Source organism: Syzygium oleosum, unplaced genomic scaffold (genome assembly GCF_021117445.2).
Source record: "Syzygium oleosum isolate NSW1041296 unplaced genomic scaffold, Sole_v2.1 Sole_v2.04, whole genome shotgun sequence".
Classification (NCBI taxonomy): Eukaryota; Viridiplantae; Streptophyta; class Magnoliopsida; order Myrtales; family Myrtaceae; genus Syzygium; species Syzygium oleosum.
In genome coordinates this window covers 2,851,752-2,867,833 of record NW_026607488.1, presented here as the reverse complement: position 1 = coordinate 2,867,833, position 16,082 = coordinate 2,851,752, and the positions used below count along the sequence as shown (strand labels likewise).

The following is a 16,082-nucleotide window of genomic DNA, read 5'->3' as shown; positions in this document are numbered from 1 at the left end:
AGCTGTAATATATCTAATGAAACCGTCGCTAGAATTGAGATTTCATTCAAAGAGAAATGTTCTTTTTGTATATTATACGAATGATCCGATCTACAATGACCCGAGTAAGAGGCGAAACATAATTCACTCGAATACGCGACGGCCGTTCGAAATCTCAGTTAAATACCGGATTTGTCATCTCATGTTTTCCTTTCGCGACAAAATTACCAACTGAAGAGGAGGGGTCCGGGCATAAATTTGAGGTGTTTTCGCGACATTTTTTTCCCCTTTATTTTCGATACGTTACGTTTTTTCTTGCGACACACGTCATCGTAGCCTAGAAGATCGAAGCATTCTCTACTGCTGAATACGCTCAACGAAAGGTATCTCGGGGGCACTCGTTAACAAGACCCCCTCGCATTTGTACTGATCACACGTGACATCTTGGGACTAAGGAACGAGCGGGGTCATTAAATATACGCTAATCAGGGGAAGCGAAAAGCGGTTTTCTGATGGGAACACAGAAAACTACAGGGGAAGGTGGTGGGCAGTAATCATTTCGTGAAATTGGTATCCAGCCTTTCGTTTCTCAGGAAACCCCAAAGCATAAAACATGCTGCGCTCTCCCTCTCTCTCTCTCACCCTCTCTCGATCTCGAAGACGACGATGGAGGGAGGGGGAGGAGGTTCTCGGGTATAAAAGGGCCTTCCCCGTCCCTCATTTCCTCCATCCTCCCCGTTCATTCGTTCCCTTCCATTCTTGCGTTTCGTCCTCGTCCCGTGTTTTTGTTTTCGCCGTCTCTCTCGAAGATCTCCTCCTCTTCGTCCCGGGATTCCCCCGCTTCCGCCGCGGCGCTCGAAGGTAACGTCTCTGCTTCCGACCACATCGACCATCGAATGTTCTGATGCGAATGCGTATCGATCCGTCGAAAACTTTTTTTTTCCCCTAAGCCGGCGGGGGGGGGGGGACAAGAAACGGGTCGCTTTTGACCGGCCGAGCGGGGTTCGAGATGCCGCCGGTCCGGATATTCTTCTTCTCGCTGAACTCGGATTTTGTCAATCCGCGACGATGCTCCGAGCGTTACGCGATCGTGCGCGCTTCGGATCGATCTCTTTTATTTTTTCCCTCCTTCGCTCGAATCTCGGGAACACGCGATTCCTTACTTCTCGCTAAGGACGAAGTTCTTCGCTCCTAAAACTATAATTAGCGTGACGGTGTTACTCTGTTTCAACGTTTGGGATGTAACTCTTTGCGAAAACGACGCTCGATCTGCCTCCTCAACCACGCCAAACAGGCCCGAAACTTCCAAAAAGAAAGTTATTTTATTTTATTTATTTTAGTGGATAATTTAATTTCCTCTTGCATTCAAAAGTATCTGCACTGCGTGAGCATATTCTCCAAAGATCCTTACGAGTTACGACCGTCCTTTATTATTTTTCCTGTTTTTTATCCGGGAAAAATAATAAAATATGAAAAAAAAGATGGAGATAAGGTTGGTGAAAATTTCTCTTTAATGGGATTAATTTGGTTTAATTAAGACGCAAATCGCGAGGCAAATCCGATGGACAACAACACCTAAAGTTCTTGCCGGGCGATCGTGACCGTCGAAACCCCACCACCCAAGCGAAAGGACGGGGTGGTGGGCCCGCCGTTACTGTGCGCCGCAGCTACACGCCGTCCCTACCAAAAGGCACCAATCAAGGGCTTAGATTTCGCAAGTCATTTAATACTCTTTTTTTATTTTATTTTATTTTTTTATTTTTTATTGTTATTTTTTTTGGATTGTTAGGTTGCTTGATGATCAAGAACTACTGTGCAGGCAATTTCCTCCACTCTTGTGAAAAGTAGACGAACCACTTGCCCTCCAATGTAAAGAGCGCACAAATCGCATTGATTTTAGGATAAATACATGATACGACGCGAAAACGACGCGAGGTAAAGGATACACCGTGATTCACATTGCCCCCGAGGGAGACTGTCGGTACACATTCGACATGAAAAACAATTTTGACCAATCACGAACGGCGGATACGACCGCGAAGGAACAATCTTTTTTGTAATTTTGTCGACGGGATCGCATGTATACTCTCTTCCGATATGAAATCTCTCCATTCTAATGTGATCTCTCTCTCTCTCTCTCTGTTTTCCGATTCTCTATTAGGACATGAACTGTTGTGCAAAGAATTTCTTAGGACATAAACTGGTTTTCTTGGTCAGGGGTACAGGAGGGGTTAGGACAAGAAGAGAAAGATCGCTGTCGTATTTCTCTGTTTTCTTTATTATTTCCTCCCCTCAATATTTTTCGTTAGTTTCCCTTTTTAAATTTCTTCCTGTTCGTACTGTTTTCCTATAAATGTGCCCCTCATCAGCACGGCCAGAGCACACTTCTGTGTTCTAGGTTGCGTTCACCCCGTTTTCTGTTTCTTGGTATTTTCCCTTTCTTGCTTTCGCTTTCTCCCCTGGTTTTCTTGCCCTGTGATGCAGTAGTAGTGGCTGTTTCGTTTTGGGTGATCTCCTCTTCTTGTTCTTCTTGTTCTTTTTCTTCTTCTTCTTGTTCTCAGTTAGCGAGTTCTTGAAGGGTCATCGCATTTGGAGCGTTCACGCTTCTCCGACTTGTCTGTTGAGTCGTGTTGGTCTCAAAAACCCTGCAATCCGGTCGCGAGCACAAGCGAAATTCGTCTCGAACTGCCCTTCTCTTTAGCTCTTTTCTCGAGTACGGGGACGAGCATGTTGCGCATGTGAATTGGGTCTCCTCTTTGCGTTGGTAGGAGAAAATTCTTGTCAGTCAAAACGTCAAACTCTGTGCAAATTCTTGGACCTTCCAGGCAGTTTCCTCCTCCTCTCTCTCTCTCTCTCTCTCTCCAAAAACATTTTGTTCCGTAAAAGAGATAACTTTTGTGCCTCTTGAACATAAAATACCGGGCTCAACTAGATCTGCTAATTTCTTGAAGTTGCCAAGTAGGGGCAAGGACTGCAAGCTTCAACCTTGTGATCATCAATGGAGATCTCTGGATCTCTCTGGCTTTTAAGCTTCTTTCAAGTGTCCTAAAGAATTAATAACGCAAAATAACTTCTGCCCCAGTAGTATTCCACCGAGATCGTCACCTATTCGTGCATCAGCAGGCCTATTTGTTCAACAACATTCACAATTTAATATTTCGCGCAGGGGTGGTTGGTAAGGTTTGAAAAATCCGGCCAATCTAGAGAAGATCGATTTTTCCAAGGACTTGACTTTTTGTCTTCCTCTCTTTCTTGAGATTATCCAAAGCCCCTTTATTAGCGGAAGTTGGGTTCTGCTTCTAACGCACAGCGTGTTTCACTTTGGTGGTTTGTGCAGTTGTTTTTCTGAGAGAAGAATTTAGCCATGGCTGACCGTGTGTTGACTCGGAGTCACAGCCTTCGCGAGCGTCTGGATGAGACCCTCTCTGCTCACCGCAACGATATTGTGGCCTTCCTGTCAAGGTAAAAAGCAAGGACGAAAGAAGATAATATTCAAGAATTTTTCGAATAGAACATCTTGATGGGTGGTTTTAGCATGAAGTTGGTGAAAGTGAGCTCCAAAAAAGTTCTGATCCTTTTTGTTTTCGTGTTGAAGGATCGAGGCCAAGGGCAAAGGCATCTTGCAGCGCCACCAAATTTTTGCTGAGTTTGAGGCGATCTCTGAGGAGAGCAGAGCAAAGCTTCTTGATGGGGCTTTTGGTGAAGTGCTCAAATCAACTCAGGTGTTATGAGCTTCTTCATGTCAATGTTTTTCGGTTCTTTACGCTCTTAAAATCTACTCGTCTATAGCTATAATGGTTAAATCTTGCTTTTCTTTAACCTTTTTCGGTTTAAACTCTTAAGGAATTTCTTTTGCTGTAAATTTTGGGATTTAGGAAGCAATAGTGTCGCCCCCATGGGTTGCTCTTGCTGTTCGTCCAAGGCCAGGTGTGTGGGAACACATCCGTGTGAACGTCCATGCGCTTGTTCTTGAGCCATTGGAGGTTACTGAGTATCTGCATTTCAAAGAAGAGCTTGTTGATGGAAGGTCAGAATCTTCGTTGTCTCTTTTTTTTTCCCCCTTTTTTCTTTCTCTTGGTGATCTCAGAACTCTGGATCATGTTTATTTTTTCTGTTCTTGTTCTTGATTGTTTCGGGGGTGTGTTAATGAGAGTTATTTTGTCGTGTTTTTCAGCTTGAATGGTAACTTTGTGCTTGAGCTTGACTTTGAGCCATTCACTGCCTCTTTTCCGCGCCCGACTCTTTCCAAGTCTATTGGCAATGGCGTCGAGTTTCTCAATCGCCATCTCTCCGCTAAGCTCTTCCATGACAAGGAAAGCTTGCACCCTCTGCTTGAATTCCTCCAAGTCCACTGCTACAAGGGGAAGGTACATAAAGCTCTCAAGGATTCTCATTCATTTGACGTCTTAGAAATGAGTTTTCAGTTACATAGTGAGATTTCTTTCACCTCATGTTAGGATATGGTGAACACGGAGGACTAAATGCCAATTTAGAGTACTGAATGTGTTGCACATTGGGAAAACATTTGTGATCTGTTAATGGCTTATGAAAATATTGGGTGATTCTGCAGAACATGATGGTGAATGCCAGAATCCAGAATGTGTTCTCCCTCCAACATGTCCTGAGGAAGGCAGAGGAATATCTGACCATGCTCAAACCTGAGACCCCCTATGCCCAGTTCGAGCACAAGTTCCAGGAGATCGGGCTGGAGCGGGGGTGGGGTGACACGGCTGAGCGCGTCCTCGAGATGATCCAGCTCCTGTTGGATCTCCTTGAGGCTCCTGACCCGTACACTCTCGAGAAGTTCTTGGATAGGATTCCAATGGTCTTCAACGTCGTAATCATGTCTCCCCATGGATACTTTGCTCAGGACAATGTCCTAGGTTATCCAGATACCGGTGGCCAGGTACTCGTTTTAGTTTGAGTTAGCACCTCTTGATTAGAAGGATATACGTATTGTAATTTTCCATTTAGTCTGTTCATTTACAATAATTCTGTCTATTTATAGGTTGTTTACATCCTGGATCAAGTTCGTGCCCTGGAGGAGGAAATGCTTAACCGCATTAAGCATCAAGGACTGGATATTACTCCTCGGATTCTCATTGTAAGATCGACAAGCTTCATGTTGGGACTTTATGTGGTGCTTAGATGAATTATCCAACTTTAGATGCTTATTGTGTCGTGTGGTTTCCTAGATCTCTCGTCTTCTCCCAGATGCGGTTGGAACCACCTGTGGGCAGCGCCTTGAGAAAGTTTTCGGGACCGAGTACTCCCACATTCTTCGTGTCCCCTTCAGGGACGAGAAGGGAGTCGTCCGCAAATGGATTTCCCGGTTCGAGGTGTGGCCCTATTTGGAAAGATACACTGAGGTATTGACCGACTCAATCATATACTTCAGGTCATTTTGCCTGTTGAATTTATTTAGTTTGTGGTTGAGACTAATGGTTTCTGTTTGGTAACTCTCATCAGGATGTCGCGAACGAACTCGCTGGAGAGTTGCAGGGCAAGCCTGATCTGATCATCGGAAACTACAGCGATGGAAACATTGTTGCTTCCTTGTTAGCCCATAAATTAAGTGTTACACAGGTTTGTTCTCTTTTTACATGATCTTACTTGTAGCAACTGATACCAAATTTCTTATAGCCTGATATCGTCTAAGCTTTTGCTTCTTTCTACAGTGTACAATAGCCCATGCCCTTGAGAAGACAAAGTACCCAGAATCAGACATATACTGGAAGAAATTTGAGGAGAAGTACCACTTCTCTTGCCAGTTCACTGCCGATCTCATCGCCATGAACCACACTGACTTCATCATCACCAGCACGTTCCAAGAAATCGCTGGAAGGTGACTAAACTCGATTGTCCTAATACCATTCTATCTCGTGAAATTTCCTCAAGAATCCTAATATTTCCTTATTTCTCAATTCTTTCTTTCAGCAAGGATACAGTAGGGCAGTATGAGAGTCACATGAACTTCACTCTTCCTGGACTCTACCGAGTTGTCCACGGGATCGACGTCTTTGACCCGAAGTTCAACATTGTCTCACCAGGTGCCGACATGAGCATCTATTTCTCCTACACCGACGAGAAGCGGCGGTTGAAATCCTTCCACCCTGAGATTGAAGAACTCCTCTTCAGCAATGTCGAGAACAAGGAACACTTGTGAGTGTTTTGGTCCTTCCTTCATACCCAACTTAAATTCTGTCCTGGCATTTGTTATGGCATTCTTGGGAACCGAAGTTGTCTTTTTGCTAATTAACATTGTCTCTAACGTTAAACAGATGTGTGTTGAAAGATAAGAAGAAGCCGATTATTTTCACCATGGCGAGGCTGGACCGTGTCAAGAATTTGTCAGGGCTTGTTGAGTGGTATGGCAAGAACGCCAAGTTGAGGGAACTGGCCAACTTGGTCGTGGTCGGAGGCGACAGGAGGAAGGATTCGAAGGACTTGGAAGAGCAGGCCGAGATGAAGAAAATGTACGACCTCATCGAAAAGTACAAGCTGAATGGCCAGTTCAGGTGGATTTCCTCCCAGATGAACCGGGTGAGGAATGGAGAGCTCTACCGCTACATCTGCGACACGAAGGGAGTCTTCGTTCAACCGGCTATCTATGAAGCTTTCGGGTTGACCGTGGTCGAGGCCATGACTTGTGGATTGCCGACCTTTGCCACTTGCAATGGTGGGCCGGCTGAGATCATTGTGCATGGTAAATCAGGCTTCCACATTGATCCTTATCATGGTGACCAGGCGGCCGTGCTTCTTGTAGAGTTCTTTGAGAAGTGCAAGGCCGATCCAAGCCACTGGGACATAATCTCAAAGGGTGCCATGCAGAGAATTGAAGAGAAGTAAGCAATAGAAAACATGGGTTTTCAGATTTAAATGATGTTTCATAGTTTCGGGAATACAATTTTTCTAACGTAATTTACTTTTTTTCCTTTTGATAAGGTATACATGGAAAATATACTCTGAGAGACTGTTGAACCTGACTGCTGTGTATGGCTTCTGGAAGCATGTGTCTAACCTTGATCGGCGTGAGAGCCGCCGCTACCTCGAAATGTTCTACGCCCTCAAGTATCGCCCACTGGTAAGTTCCTGCTTGAACCTGATCTGATTCCGCATTCTTCATTTATTTGGTGCCTTGTTCCTTGGCATACAGAGTATGTTCTTCGCAATTAACTCATGCTTGTGTTCTTGCTCTTTCTTGCAGGCTCAGTCTGTTCCTCCCGCTGTTGAGTAAACAAAGAGACAGATTGTTATCGGAACATGGAAGCATTGCACTTTTGGAGTTTTCAAGGAATAAACATTGGAAATTGTTTGACCTCTTTCATTTCCTTTTTTTTGGTCCTTTTTCTCTTCTTTGTTTTCATTCTGAGGATGTGTGCATTTCGGGTTTTGAACCCCCAGCAATTCAGTAAATGGTTCATTTTGTTTTCACCTTGTCAATCCCTCCATGTGCATCCTTTGTTTTTCACCTACCGCGGTCTCTGTCCAGCGTGATCTGGTGATCCGATCATTCAAGAGAGTCACATATACCTAACAAACCAACTCGATAGAAACACTAGGCGACATGCAAGCTGATATGGATCGGTCCCCAGAACTTAAAACTATGCTTCAAGCAACAAAATACGAGACAGCTAGATTGTACGATAAATGGCACACATGCTTGTCCTACCTTCATGTGACTGGGTCTCTAATCCTTCATGAAATTAGGTAAAAGACAGGCACAAATGTCGGCAACTGTGCAACCAAAATGTGAGAGTCAGACAGCCTTGTGCTTTGGTTGCTTTCTCATGACCCAGGCCACTAGGCCAGCACATGCTGATGACTGATACCCGCATTAAAAGGCACATCATCACAACGATCATAGTTACTCTCCAAAACTCCTCACCATCGGTTTCGCCAAACTCGTAACAACTCTCATGTCCAAGAATGCAGGAGACGCACAATTCAAGCAAATTGGTCAGGTCTCAAGTCTTCTTGACACAGAATGGTCACTAGTTCAAAACCCGCACGGTTTAGACGGATCAAGTATGCAGGGTTGGTTGGTGCAGTTTAAATTCTACCTCGAAACCAGCCGAGGAGTTTCAAATCAAGATCACAGTTCTATATCTGATTACTTTAGTACTTGGTACAGGCATTTTTGAACGTTTCAGACCATTATTGACCTTGCTCTGCCTGTCCCAATCCAACCCAAGTCACTTGATGGACAGGGACAAGCAGTGTTTCTTTTTATTAATCCTTTGTTTGCCCTGATTCCAATAGCGTTCCCATATATAGTAGAAGACTAAGAGAAGGGGTCAAACTGGCACCTATAGAAATTGGAATGAATGGTGGTTAGAGCTCTGCCTCTGAGTTGAGCTCGTGGGAAGTAAAAAGAAAATCGTTGGTTGTGGAAAGGAGGATGTCAGCTGTAATTCTGATGTACTGTGCTTGTGTACTTCTTCTTCTGCTGCTAAATGTCCTCTATTTCCTTCTCATCATTCATTTAATTTGTGAGCCCACTTTAGACATTATCTGATTTTTCCAACGTGTCTCCAGCCATGTAATCCTTCATTTTTCTGACATCTTCAGAAAGATTGGACCTACTTGTGCTGTGACTATAGCAGTGAGTTATTAGATTGATTTGGACGTAAGAAATTTCCAATCTGTCATGTGTTTCATATTCCACAACCATGTGCATGCAACTGTTATATCTATTGATTGCCCTATAGGGTCGTTAATTCACCGATATAGCAGATTCTCTTGTCATGCGATTGCTTTCTTCTGCCAAACACGCTGTAAGAGAAGCCAAAGACAATTGTCGAAACGCAGTCCCTGTAATTAGTCATGGCCACGGTTCGAAACCGGCCGGTTCCGGTTCGTGGCCATGTGTGAACCGGAACCGGCGGTTCCGGTTCGTAATTTAAAAATTTTAAAAATAAATTATGAAATAAAAAAATAATGAATTATAAAATTATGAAATAAATTAGAACTAAGAACCGGACCGGTAAATCATGAAACTGGACCATTGGCCCGATCCGGTTCTAGGCGGTCCAAAGGAACCCTTTCTCTTAACTAGCAAAGGATCGTAGTTACAAAAGGCATACAACTTCACATGCTCATGATTTGGCTTGGGTTTTATACACAACCCCTTTGATGGTCTCTTCATTCCTATTCGATGTGAGACTCTTGGCATTTGCATGAAGACAAGCCAAGAGTCTCACATTGAAGGTGTTCAAGGCAAGCCGAGAGTCCCACATCGAATGAGAATGAAGAGACCATCAAAGGGGTTGTGTATAAAAGCCAAGCCAAGTCTTGTAATTAGAGTTTAATACACCCATGCGAAGCATTGTAATTAGAGATCAATGCACTTACAATGCATGTCAATTAGGTGCTGCATGAAAACCATTCTGGTTCTGTCAAGAACTGGTTTTTTGTTCCCAGAATCAGTTTTGGACCAGAAACTCGTTTGGTAACGCAATTTCATTTTTCTATTTCCGGGACAAGTTTGCTTCCAAAACTGATTCTGAAGCCAGAAATGAGAACAAAAAAAAAGTTGATTTTTCATTTCTGGAACAAAAGTGAGAACCATTTTTGAGGAATTCATTTTCTTCAACACACATATTCATATGAAAGTCACGATCTTTGAGGTGAGAAAAAAAAGCAAAAAATCAAAAATTTCAAAACTTAACAAAATGGTTTAGAATCTGTGGCTATCCACTTTCAGTGAAATTTAAATTTTTTTAGGTACCGAAAAAAATAAATAAAAATAAAAAATTTCAAAATTTCACAAAATGGCTTAGAAAACCTATGGCCACCCACTTTAAGCAAAATTTAATTTTTTTAGTTGCCAAAAAAAAATAAAAAATTCTAAAATTTAAAAACTTCACAGAATATCTTAGAATACCTGTGCCACCCAATTTGAGCGAAATTTTATTTTTTTAGGTGCCGAAAAAAATAAAAAAAAGCAAAAAATCAAAAATTTCAAAACTTCACAGAATGGCTTAGAATACTTGTGGCCATCCACTTTGAGTGAAATTTAAATTTTTTTAGGTGCCGAAAAAAATAAAAAAATAAAAAAATTCAAAACTTCACAGAATAGCTTAAAATACCTGTGGCCACCCACTTTGAGTGAAATTTAAATTTTTTTATATGCCAAAAAAAATAAAAATAAGCAAAAAAGTAAAAATTTCAAAACTTTACAGAATGGCTTAAAATACCTGTAGCCACCCACTTTGAGCGAAATTTTATTTTTTTAGGTGCCGAAAAAAATAAAAAAAAAAGAAAAAAAGAAAAAATTTCAAAACTTCACAAAATGGCTTAGAATACCTGTGGCTATCCACTTTAAGCGAAATTTAAATTTTTTTAGGTGCCGAAAAAAATAAAAAAAATAAAAAATAAAAAACTTCACATAATTGCTTAGAATACCCGTGGCCACCCACTTTGAGTGAAATTTAATTTTTTTTTAGGTGTCGAAAAAAAAATAAAAATAAGCAAAAAAGAAAAATTTTCAAAACTTCACAGAGTGGTTTAGAATACATGTGACCATCCACTTTGAGTGAAATTTAATTTTCTTTAGGAACAAAAAAAATAAAAAAAAAATAAAAAATACCATTTGGGCATCTAAAAAAAATTAAATTTTACTCAAAGTGGGTGGCTAGAGGTATTGTAAGTCATTCTGTGAAGTTTTGAAATTTTTGATTTTTTATGTTTTTTTTCACCTAAAAAAATTTAAATTTCACTCAAAGTGGATGGCCATATGTATTCTAAGTCATTCTGTGAAGTTTTGAAATTTTTGATTTTTTGCTTTTTTTTTCACCTCCAAAAATTAAAATTTCACTCAAAGTGGGTGGCCACAGGTATTCTAAGCCATTCTGTAAAGTTTTGAAATTTTTGAGTTTTTGAATTTTTTTGGGCACATCAAAAAATTTAAATTTCACTCAAAGTGGGTGGCCACATGTATTCTAAACTATTCTGTGAAGTTTTGAAATTTTTAATTTTTTGATTTTTTTTGGGCACCTAAAAAAATTTAAATTTCACTAAAAGTGGGTGGCCACAGGTATTCTAAGCAATTCTGTGAAGTTTTGAAATTTTTGATTTCTTGATTTTTTTTGAAAAAATTCAACAAATTTCCTATTTTCCCGAAATCTAAATTTTTTTATTTTCTCGACATTTTGATGATTTTTTCTGGAATTTTTCAATTTTTTGGGATTTTCTGAATTTTTTTAAAGATTTTTATAAAATTTTCAGATTTTTTTTATTATTTTTATTCCATTTCTAAAAAAATGGATTTTTGTTCCTGGAAATAGAATTTTCTGTTGTTTATCAAACAGGTTTTTATTTCAGGAAATAGAAATTTTGTGCTGTTATCAAACGGGTTTCTGTTCTAGAAATAGAAATTTTTTGTCATTATCAAACGGATTTTTTTTCTCAGAAACTCATCCAGGAACCGGAAATAGAATTCAGGAACTCATTCCGGAACAGAATGGTTATCATTCGCTACCTTAGAGTTCAAATTGTTTTATAAAAAAAAATTAAATAATGAATTTTTTTTAAAATTTCATTATTATTATTTTTTTAAAAATAATTGGAACCGGAACTGGAACTGGCGGTTCCGGGCCGGTTCCAAAATTGTTGGAACCGGAACCGGGCCCGTAGGCCACGGGCCGGGCCCGGGTTTGACCGGGCCGGTTCCGGGCCAAAACCGGCCCGTGGCCATGACTACCTGTAATGAGGTCGTTTCATACAGCATGAAAAGAGCTGGTATGGCTTTCCTAATGTGTTCGCCTATTCAGCAAATAACTCGCAATTCAACGGTTTTGAAGTGTTTTCAACTGTTGGGAAAATGTTCCACCCTGGTTCAAAGTGCCTCAAGTTCGAAACAGATTTTACTAAAACTCACAGATGCAACTATTCCATATAGAACTGCAACGTGGCACAATTGCAGTACAGCGATAGCTATACCGGCCGGCTAAAAAAAAGCGACCTTTCAAGTTCAGCCTTAACTACATGGACCTTAGGTAAGGATCCATGGACCACTCTTCATCAATGAATTGTTCTGGGTGGGTGGCCTAAGACCAGAAAAAAGAAAAAAAACAAAAGAGACAGCTTGATCTTGAGAGGAAGGCCATTCACAATTTAAATCTGCTTATCACGTCCAGGGTGGGTAACCTGTCATTTATCATCACCTGAAATGTCATCTCAATGGAAGAGACAATGCCCATCTTTTCTTTATCAAAGATTGCAAAGTTCAGCTAGTGATGTTACTCAATGAAGAAGCAAACAGGGTTTCGGATTTTAAGTGCAGAAGGGAGTCATTTCTTGCGCTGAAAGCCCATTCCAAATGACATGTTGGATTAGCCTCTCCTGGCCAAAAGAACAGCAGCTATGGCTGGCTAGAATTGACAAAAACTCAAAAGATGAGGGCCTTTCTGTGGTAAATTTGCAAAAGGTGAGCACTCTTTTGTGAAAACCGATCGAAAGTTCCAAACATTTTCAGGAGATCAGCCCCATTTGATTATGGAAAGGTTTTCCCGCTTGAGAACGCAGTTTCCTTTTTTCAACCTTTTCTCTCCCCTGAAAACTTTTGTCTTTGAAAACGGTTCGGAATTGGTGAAATATTGAAAATCGCTGGAGTATTAGATTGGCTCCGTTTATTTCACTAAAAATGAATAATTTATGAAATATTTTCCTCTAAAAAAACTATCGCTTACAAAAATAATTGAACGAACAACATCTTCATCGTCCTTGAACATATTTAGACATAAATTATTATCGATGATTGGCTAATTATTTTAAGTGATATAAGCGATCATTTTTAGGAAGATATTTTCCAATTCATTCATTTTTTGCAAAACGAAAAGAATTTAGACTTTGTTTTCAACTTTGTCAATATGAAAAAGAGAAAAAGGAGGAAAAGGACTTGATGGGCTTGGTTTCAGGCTTAACCACGGTCTATTCTCAATAGCAACTAGAGCCCACAAATTTCTGACCCAAAAGTTCTCCTCTCTCTCTCCCTTTATTGAAAATCTTTTCTAATTTCATATAAAATCATCTATTCGCTCTTAATTTTAACCATTATTATCGCTTAAGAAAATGGACCAATGTAAAATGTGTCGTTATTAATAACATTTTAAGCCTAGGCATTTCAGCCGATGGAGTTTTCCTTACCTCATTTTTCATAAATGATATAAACGATCATAATTAAGAATTTTTCATAAAACAACCAGAGTGATTTACAAAATAATATCAACGTGGGGTCATCCCAGGTTAGTCTACTCTTTCACATGAGCCCCATCATCTTTGGATATTAATAATTTTACATGGGAGCACTGAAAAATAGGCATCGTACATGCATTTGCTGCCAACAAAATTATTTGATAAAAATAAGACATACAAGTCGATCTACTCCACGCTAAGCTACTAAGCTACGGCGCGACACGTGTCGAGTACCCAATGAGTTGGAAAAAGGCCCAAAAAAACAGGACAAATCAAAAAATTAATGTGTCCCTTAATCACATGGGCATGTTCCCCAGTAGCTGCTAATAAGACATCAATTAATTAATAATAACATATGTTAAGCAATCTTTGCTCTGAAATATATTTGGCGCTGGCCATATGATGATGGCCAGACAAAACCTATGACACTCGTTTTCCCTTGGGAACCGTAAACATCGTGTCAAAGAGATTCCCGTTCTTGATTTCTTTCCTTTAATTGATTTACTAATTAGATATAATTAGATGCTATGTATTAAAGAGAGGGTGGTGTAGATAAGTGCAACATGGTATGACGCGGTCTCGCACATGTGCATCGCTTTCGCGGGTCTCTATTGAGCCGGAGCTCGTAGCGATCTTTCGAATTTTACTCGGTCCCACATGGTTTAGGCTTGTTAATCCGGCCGACGTATTGACTATTTTAAGCTTCGCAAAAGCACGGCTGAGCAGGCCCTTTTGCTCCGAAACATTTATTTCTCGCCAAGACCTTCTCAACAATATCAGAGGTGGCGATTAGAGTTCGTGCGCGCATTATGCGCATGCTAGCGCTGGTTTTGCTTGTTTTTGCGATGGCTATCTCGAACTCCTAGCTTCTTCAAAACAACTCGAGATCGAAATCCTCTAATTTTACAATGCTATATCAATGACAGAAAAACCGAAGGGATAGTGAAATAAATGGTCTCCCGATTTTTGTCAAATGTGCAATGTGGTTCTTAAACTCTAAATTTGTTCAATGTGGTCCTTACCCTAATGTGTAATGTGGTTCATGAACTTATAATTTATTTAATGTGATTCATGGACTTTTGGTATATATTCAATGAAATTTATGAACTATATGAAAATATTCAATGCTGTCCATGATTAAATCATGGACATCATTGAACATTTTCAAGAAGCTAGGAGTTCAGGGATCACATTATATATAATATTGAACAAATTAAAAGTTATGGATTATATTGTATATTGGATCAAAGTTTATGAATCATTTTGGTCATATTCCCAAATTTGAATGATACGAAACAATTTCATGTGTTTTCTTCTCTTTTGAATATAATTCTGATGTATTATTTATGTTATGTGGCCCCACTACCTCACCCACTAAATTCTGTAACCTCCAGCAATCATCATCTTCATCATCATCCTCAACTTCCTCCTATAAAATGGGAACCTTCTCTCCATTTTCTCAGCACCCAATCTCTCTCTCTCTCTCTCTCTCTCTCTCTCTCTCTCTCTCTAAAACAGCCATGGGAAGAGGTGGCAACAAGCTTACCAAACTCAAGTCTGTCCTTAAGAAGCTCAACTCCTTCGGCCACCACAAGAAGCACCGCACCATTAGGCCAACGCCCTCATTCACTTCATCATCCTCGTCAAACAATTCGGAGGACATCGATGACTCATCCTCCTCCACCACCGACCTCCGCCCTGTCTACGTTGGCCAATCCCGGCGGCGGTACCTCGTGAGCTCCGCCGTCGTCCGCCACCCCCTGTTCTGCGAGCTCGCCGCTCGTTCCGGCAACGGTGCGCCCTTGTCCGACGACGACGCCAACTCCTCGTCCCTCAGCATCGCGTGCGAGGTGGTCTTGTTTGAGCACTTGCTGTGGATGCTCGAGAACGCCGAGTCCCGGCCCGAGTCGCTGGATGAGCTGGTCGAGTTCTATGCTTGCTGAGGGAGACGAGGATGCATGGCGATTGTAAAGGATCATATTCGATGTGGTCAAAGAGATTGGATGGCCATCTATAATTTGTAATTGCTTGTTCTATTCTTTTCTAATGTTCATGACGATGATTAGAGCGCAAAGCCATGTAAAGATAGAGGAGAGAGAGAGAGAGAGGCCTCACGGCGGAGCGGACGTCGCTCTTGTATTGTTCAAATATAAGCTATGCATTTGGATTTTCATGAGCTAAAAGCCTCTCGTTTGTGCGTTTTCCCCCCTCGTTCTATCTCATCTTTCGCGAGTAAACACTGCTTCGATGCCGTCTTTCTAAACACACACACACACACACACTAGTGTCGAGGCACACAGGCTACGTGCGTGCGTGATCATAAGTAGGTTACATATGAAGACCGGGTGATTATTTGATGGAGCGAACATGCAGCAGATGATCGTAAAAAGTATTATAGCATTTAACTAACACCCTTTCCGGCACGCAAGACAAGACTATTAAGGCGAGGTGGAATAAGAATTGTCTGCAAAATAGTAGATAAAAAAAAACGGGATCTCAAGAAATTGACACGATACTTAAGTTTTTAGCTTGACTAAATTCCGCTAATGTTATCTCTTACCCAAGTCCTTAAGGTTACAAACTTAAGGTGGGCTTCTCCATCAAAGGAAAAACATGCTAAGTGGAGGAAAGAGACGCACATGTAATTCTATCTGTTTAAGTTTTGTTTTCATGTTTTTTCTTAAATCCTTCAACAATATTTCAGTTGAGCAACTCTCCAACGTGCACTACCTAGATAAAAGAGCGGGGCCGATATCCGATCGACCCACGCATAGTCTCGTTTGCATTTTGATAACGTGAGAAATCAAATTATACCACGAAGCTAATCAGCACCGTCGTTTCGTCGATCGACTTATTTTTTGCAGGTATGAATTAGAATTAGATGCAAGTCGTGAATCGAACAGAGG

The 16,082-nt window shown here is 40.8% G+C and overlaps 2 protein-coding genes across 4 annotated transcripts; both read left to right on the top strand.

Annotated features, from left to right (window-relative positions):
• Positions 1 to 2,299: 2,299 nt before the first annotated feature.
• On the top strand, positions 2,300 to 7,454 carry LOC115688643 (sucrose synthase-like). Of its 3 annotated transcripts, none has more exons than XM_056310634.1 (14): positions 2,300 to 2,406; positions 3,317 to 3,441; positions 3,575 to 3,701; positions 3,855 to 4,006; positions 4,154 to 4,346; positions 4,550 to 4,885; positions 4,988 to 5,083; positions 5,175 to 5,348; positions 5,449 to 5,565; positions 5,658 to 5,824; positions 5,917 to 6,141; positions 6,261 to 6,824; positions 6,925 to 7,063; positions 7,187 to 7,454. In XM_056310634.1, exons 2-14 carry the CDS (start codon positions 3,344 to 3,346, stop codon positions 7,214 to 7,216), a joined length of 2,418 nt encoding a protein of 805 aa, XP_056166609.1. In that variant the 5' UTR covers positions 2,300 to 2,406; positions 3,317 to 3,343; the 3' UTR covers positions 7,217 to 7,454. The 3 variants fall into 3 exon arrangements, with proteins under 3 accessions (XP_056166609.1, XP_056166608.1, XP_030470385.1); XM_056310633.1 differs by lacking the exon at positions 2,300 to 2,406 and adding an exon at positions 2,468 to 2,486; XM_030614525.2 differs by lacking the exon at positions 2,300 to 2,406 and having other exon boundaries at positions 2,648 to 3,441.
• A 7,193-nt stretch (positions 7,455 to 14,647) lies between these two features.
• LOC115688675 (auxin-responsive protein SAUR76-like) lies at positions 14,648 to 15,359 on the top strand. Its single transcript, XM_056310874.1, has one exon. The coding sequence runs from the start codon at positions 14,697 to 14,699 to the stop codon at positions 15,117 to 15,119; it is 423 nt and encodes a 140-aa protein (XP_056166849.1). The 5' UTR covers positions 14,648 to 14,696; the 3' UTR covers positions 15,120 to 15,359.
• The last annotated feature ends 723 nt before the right edge of the window (positions 15,360 to 16,082 follow it).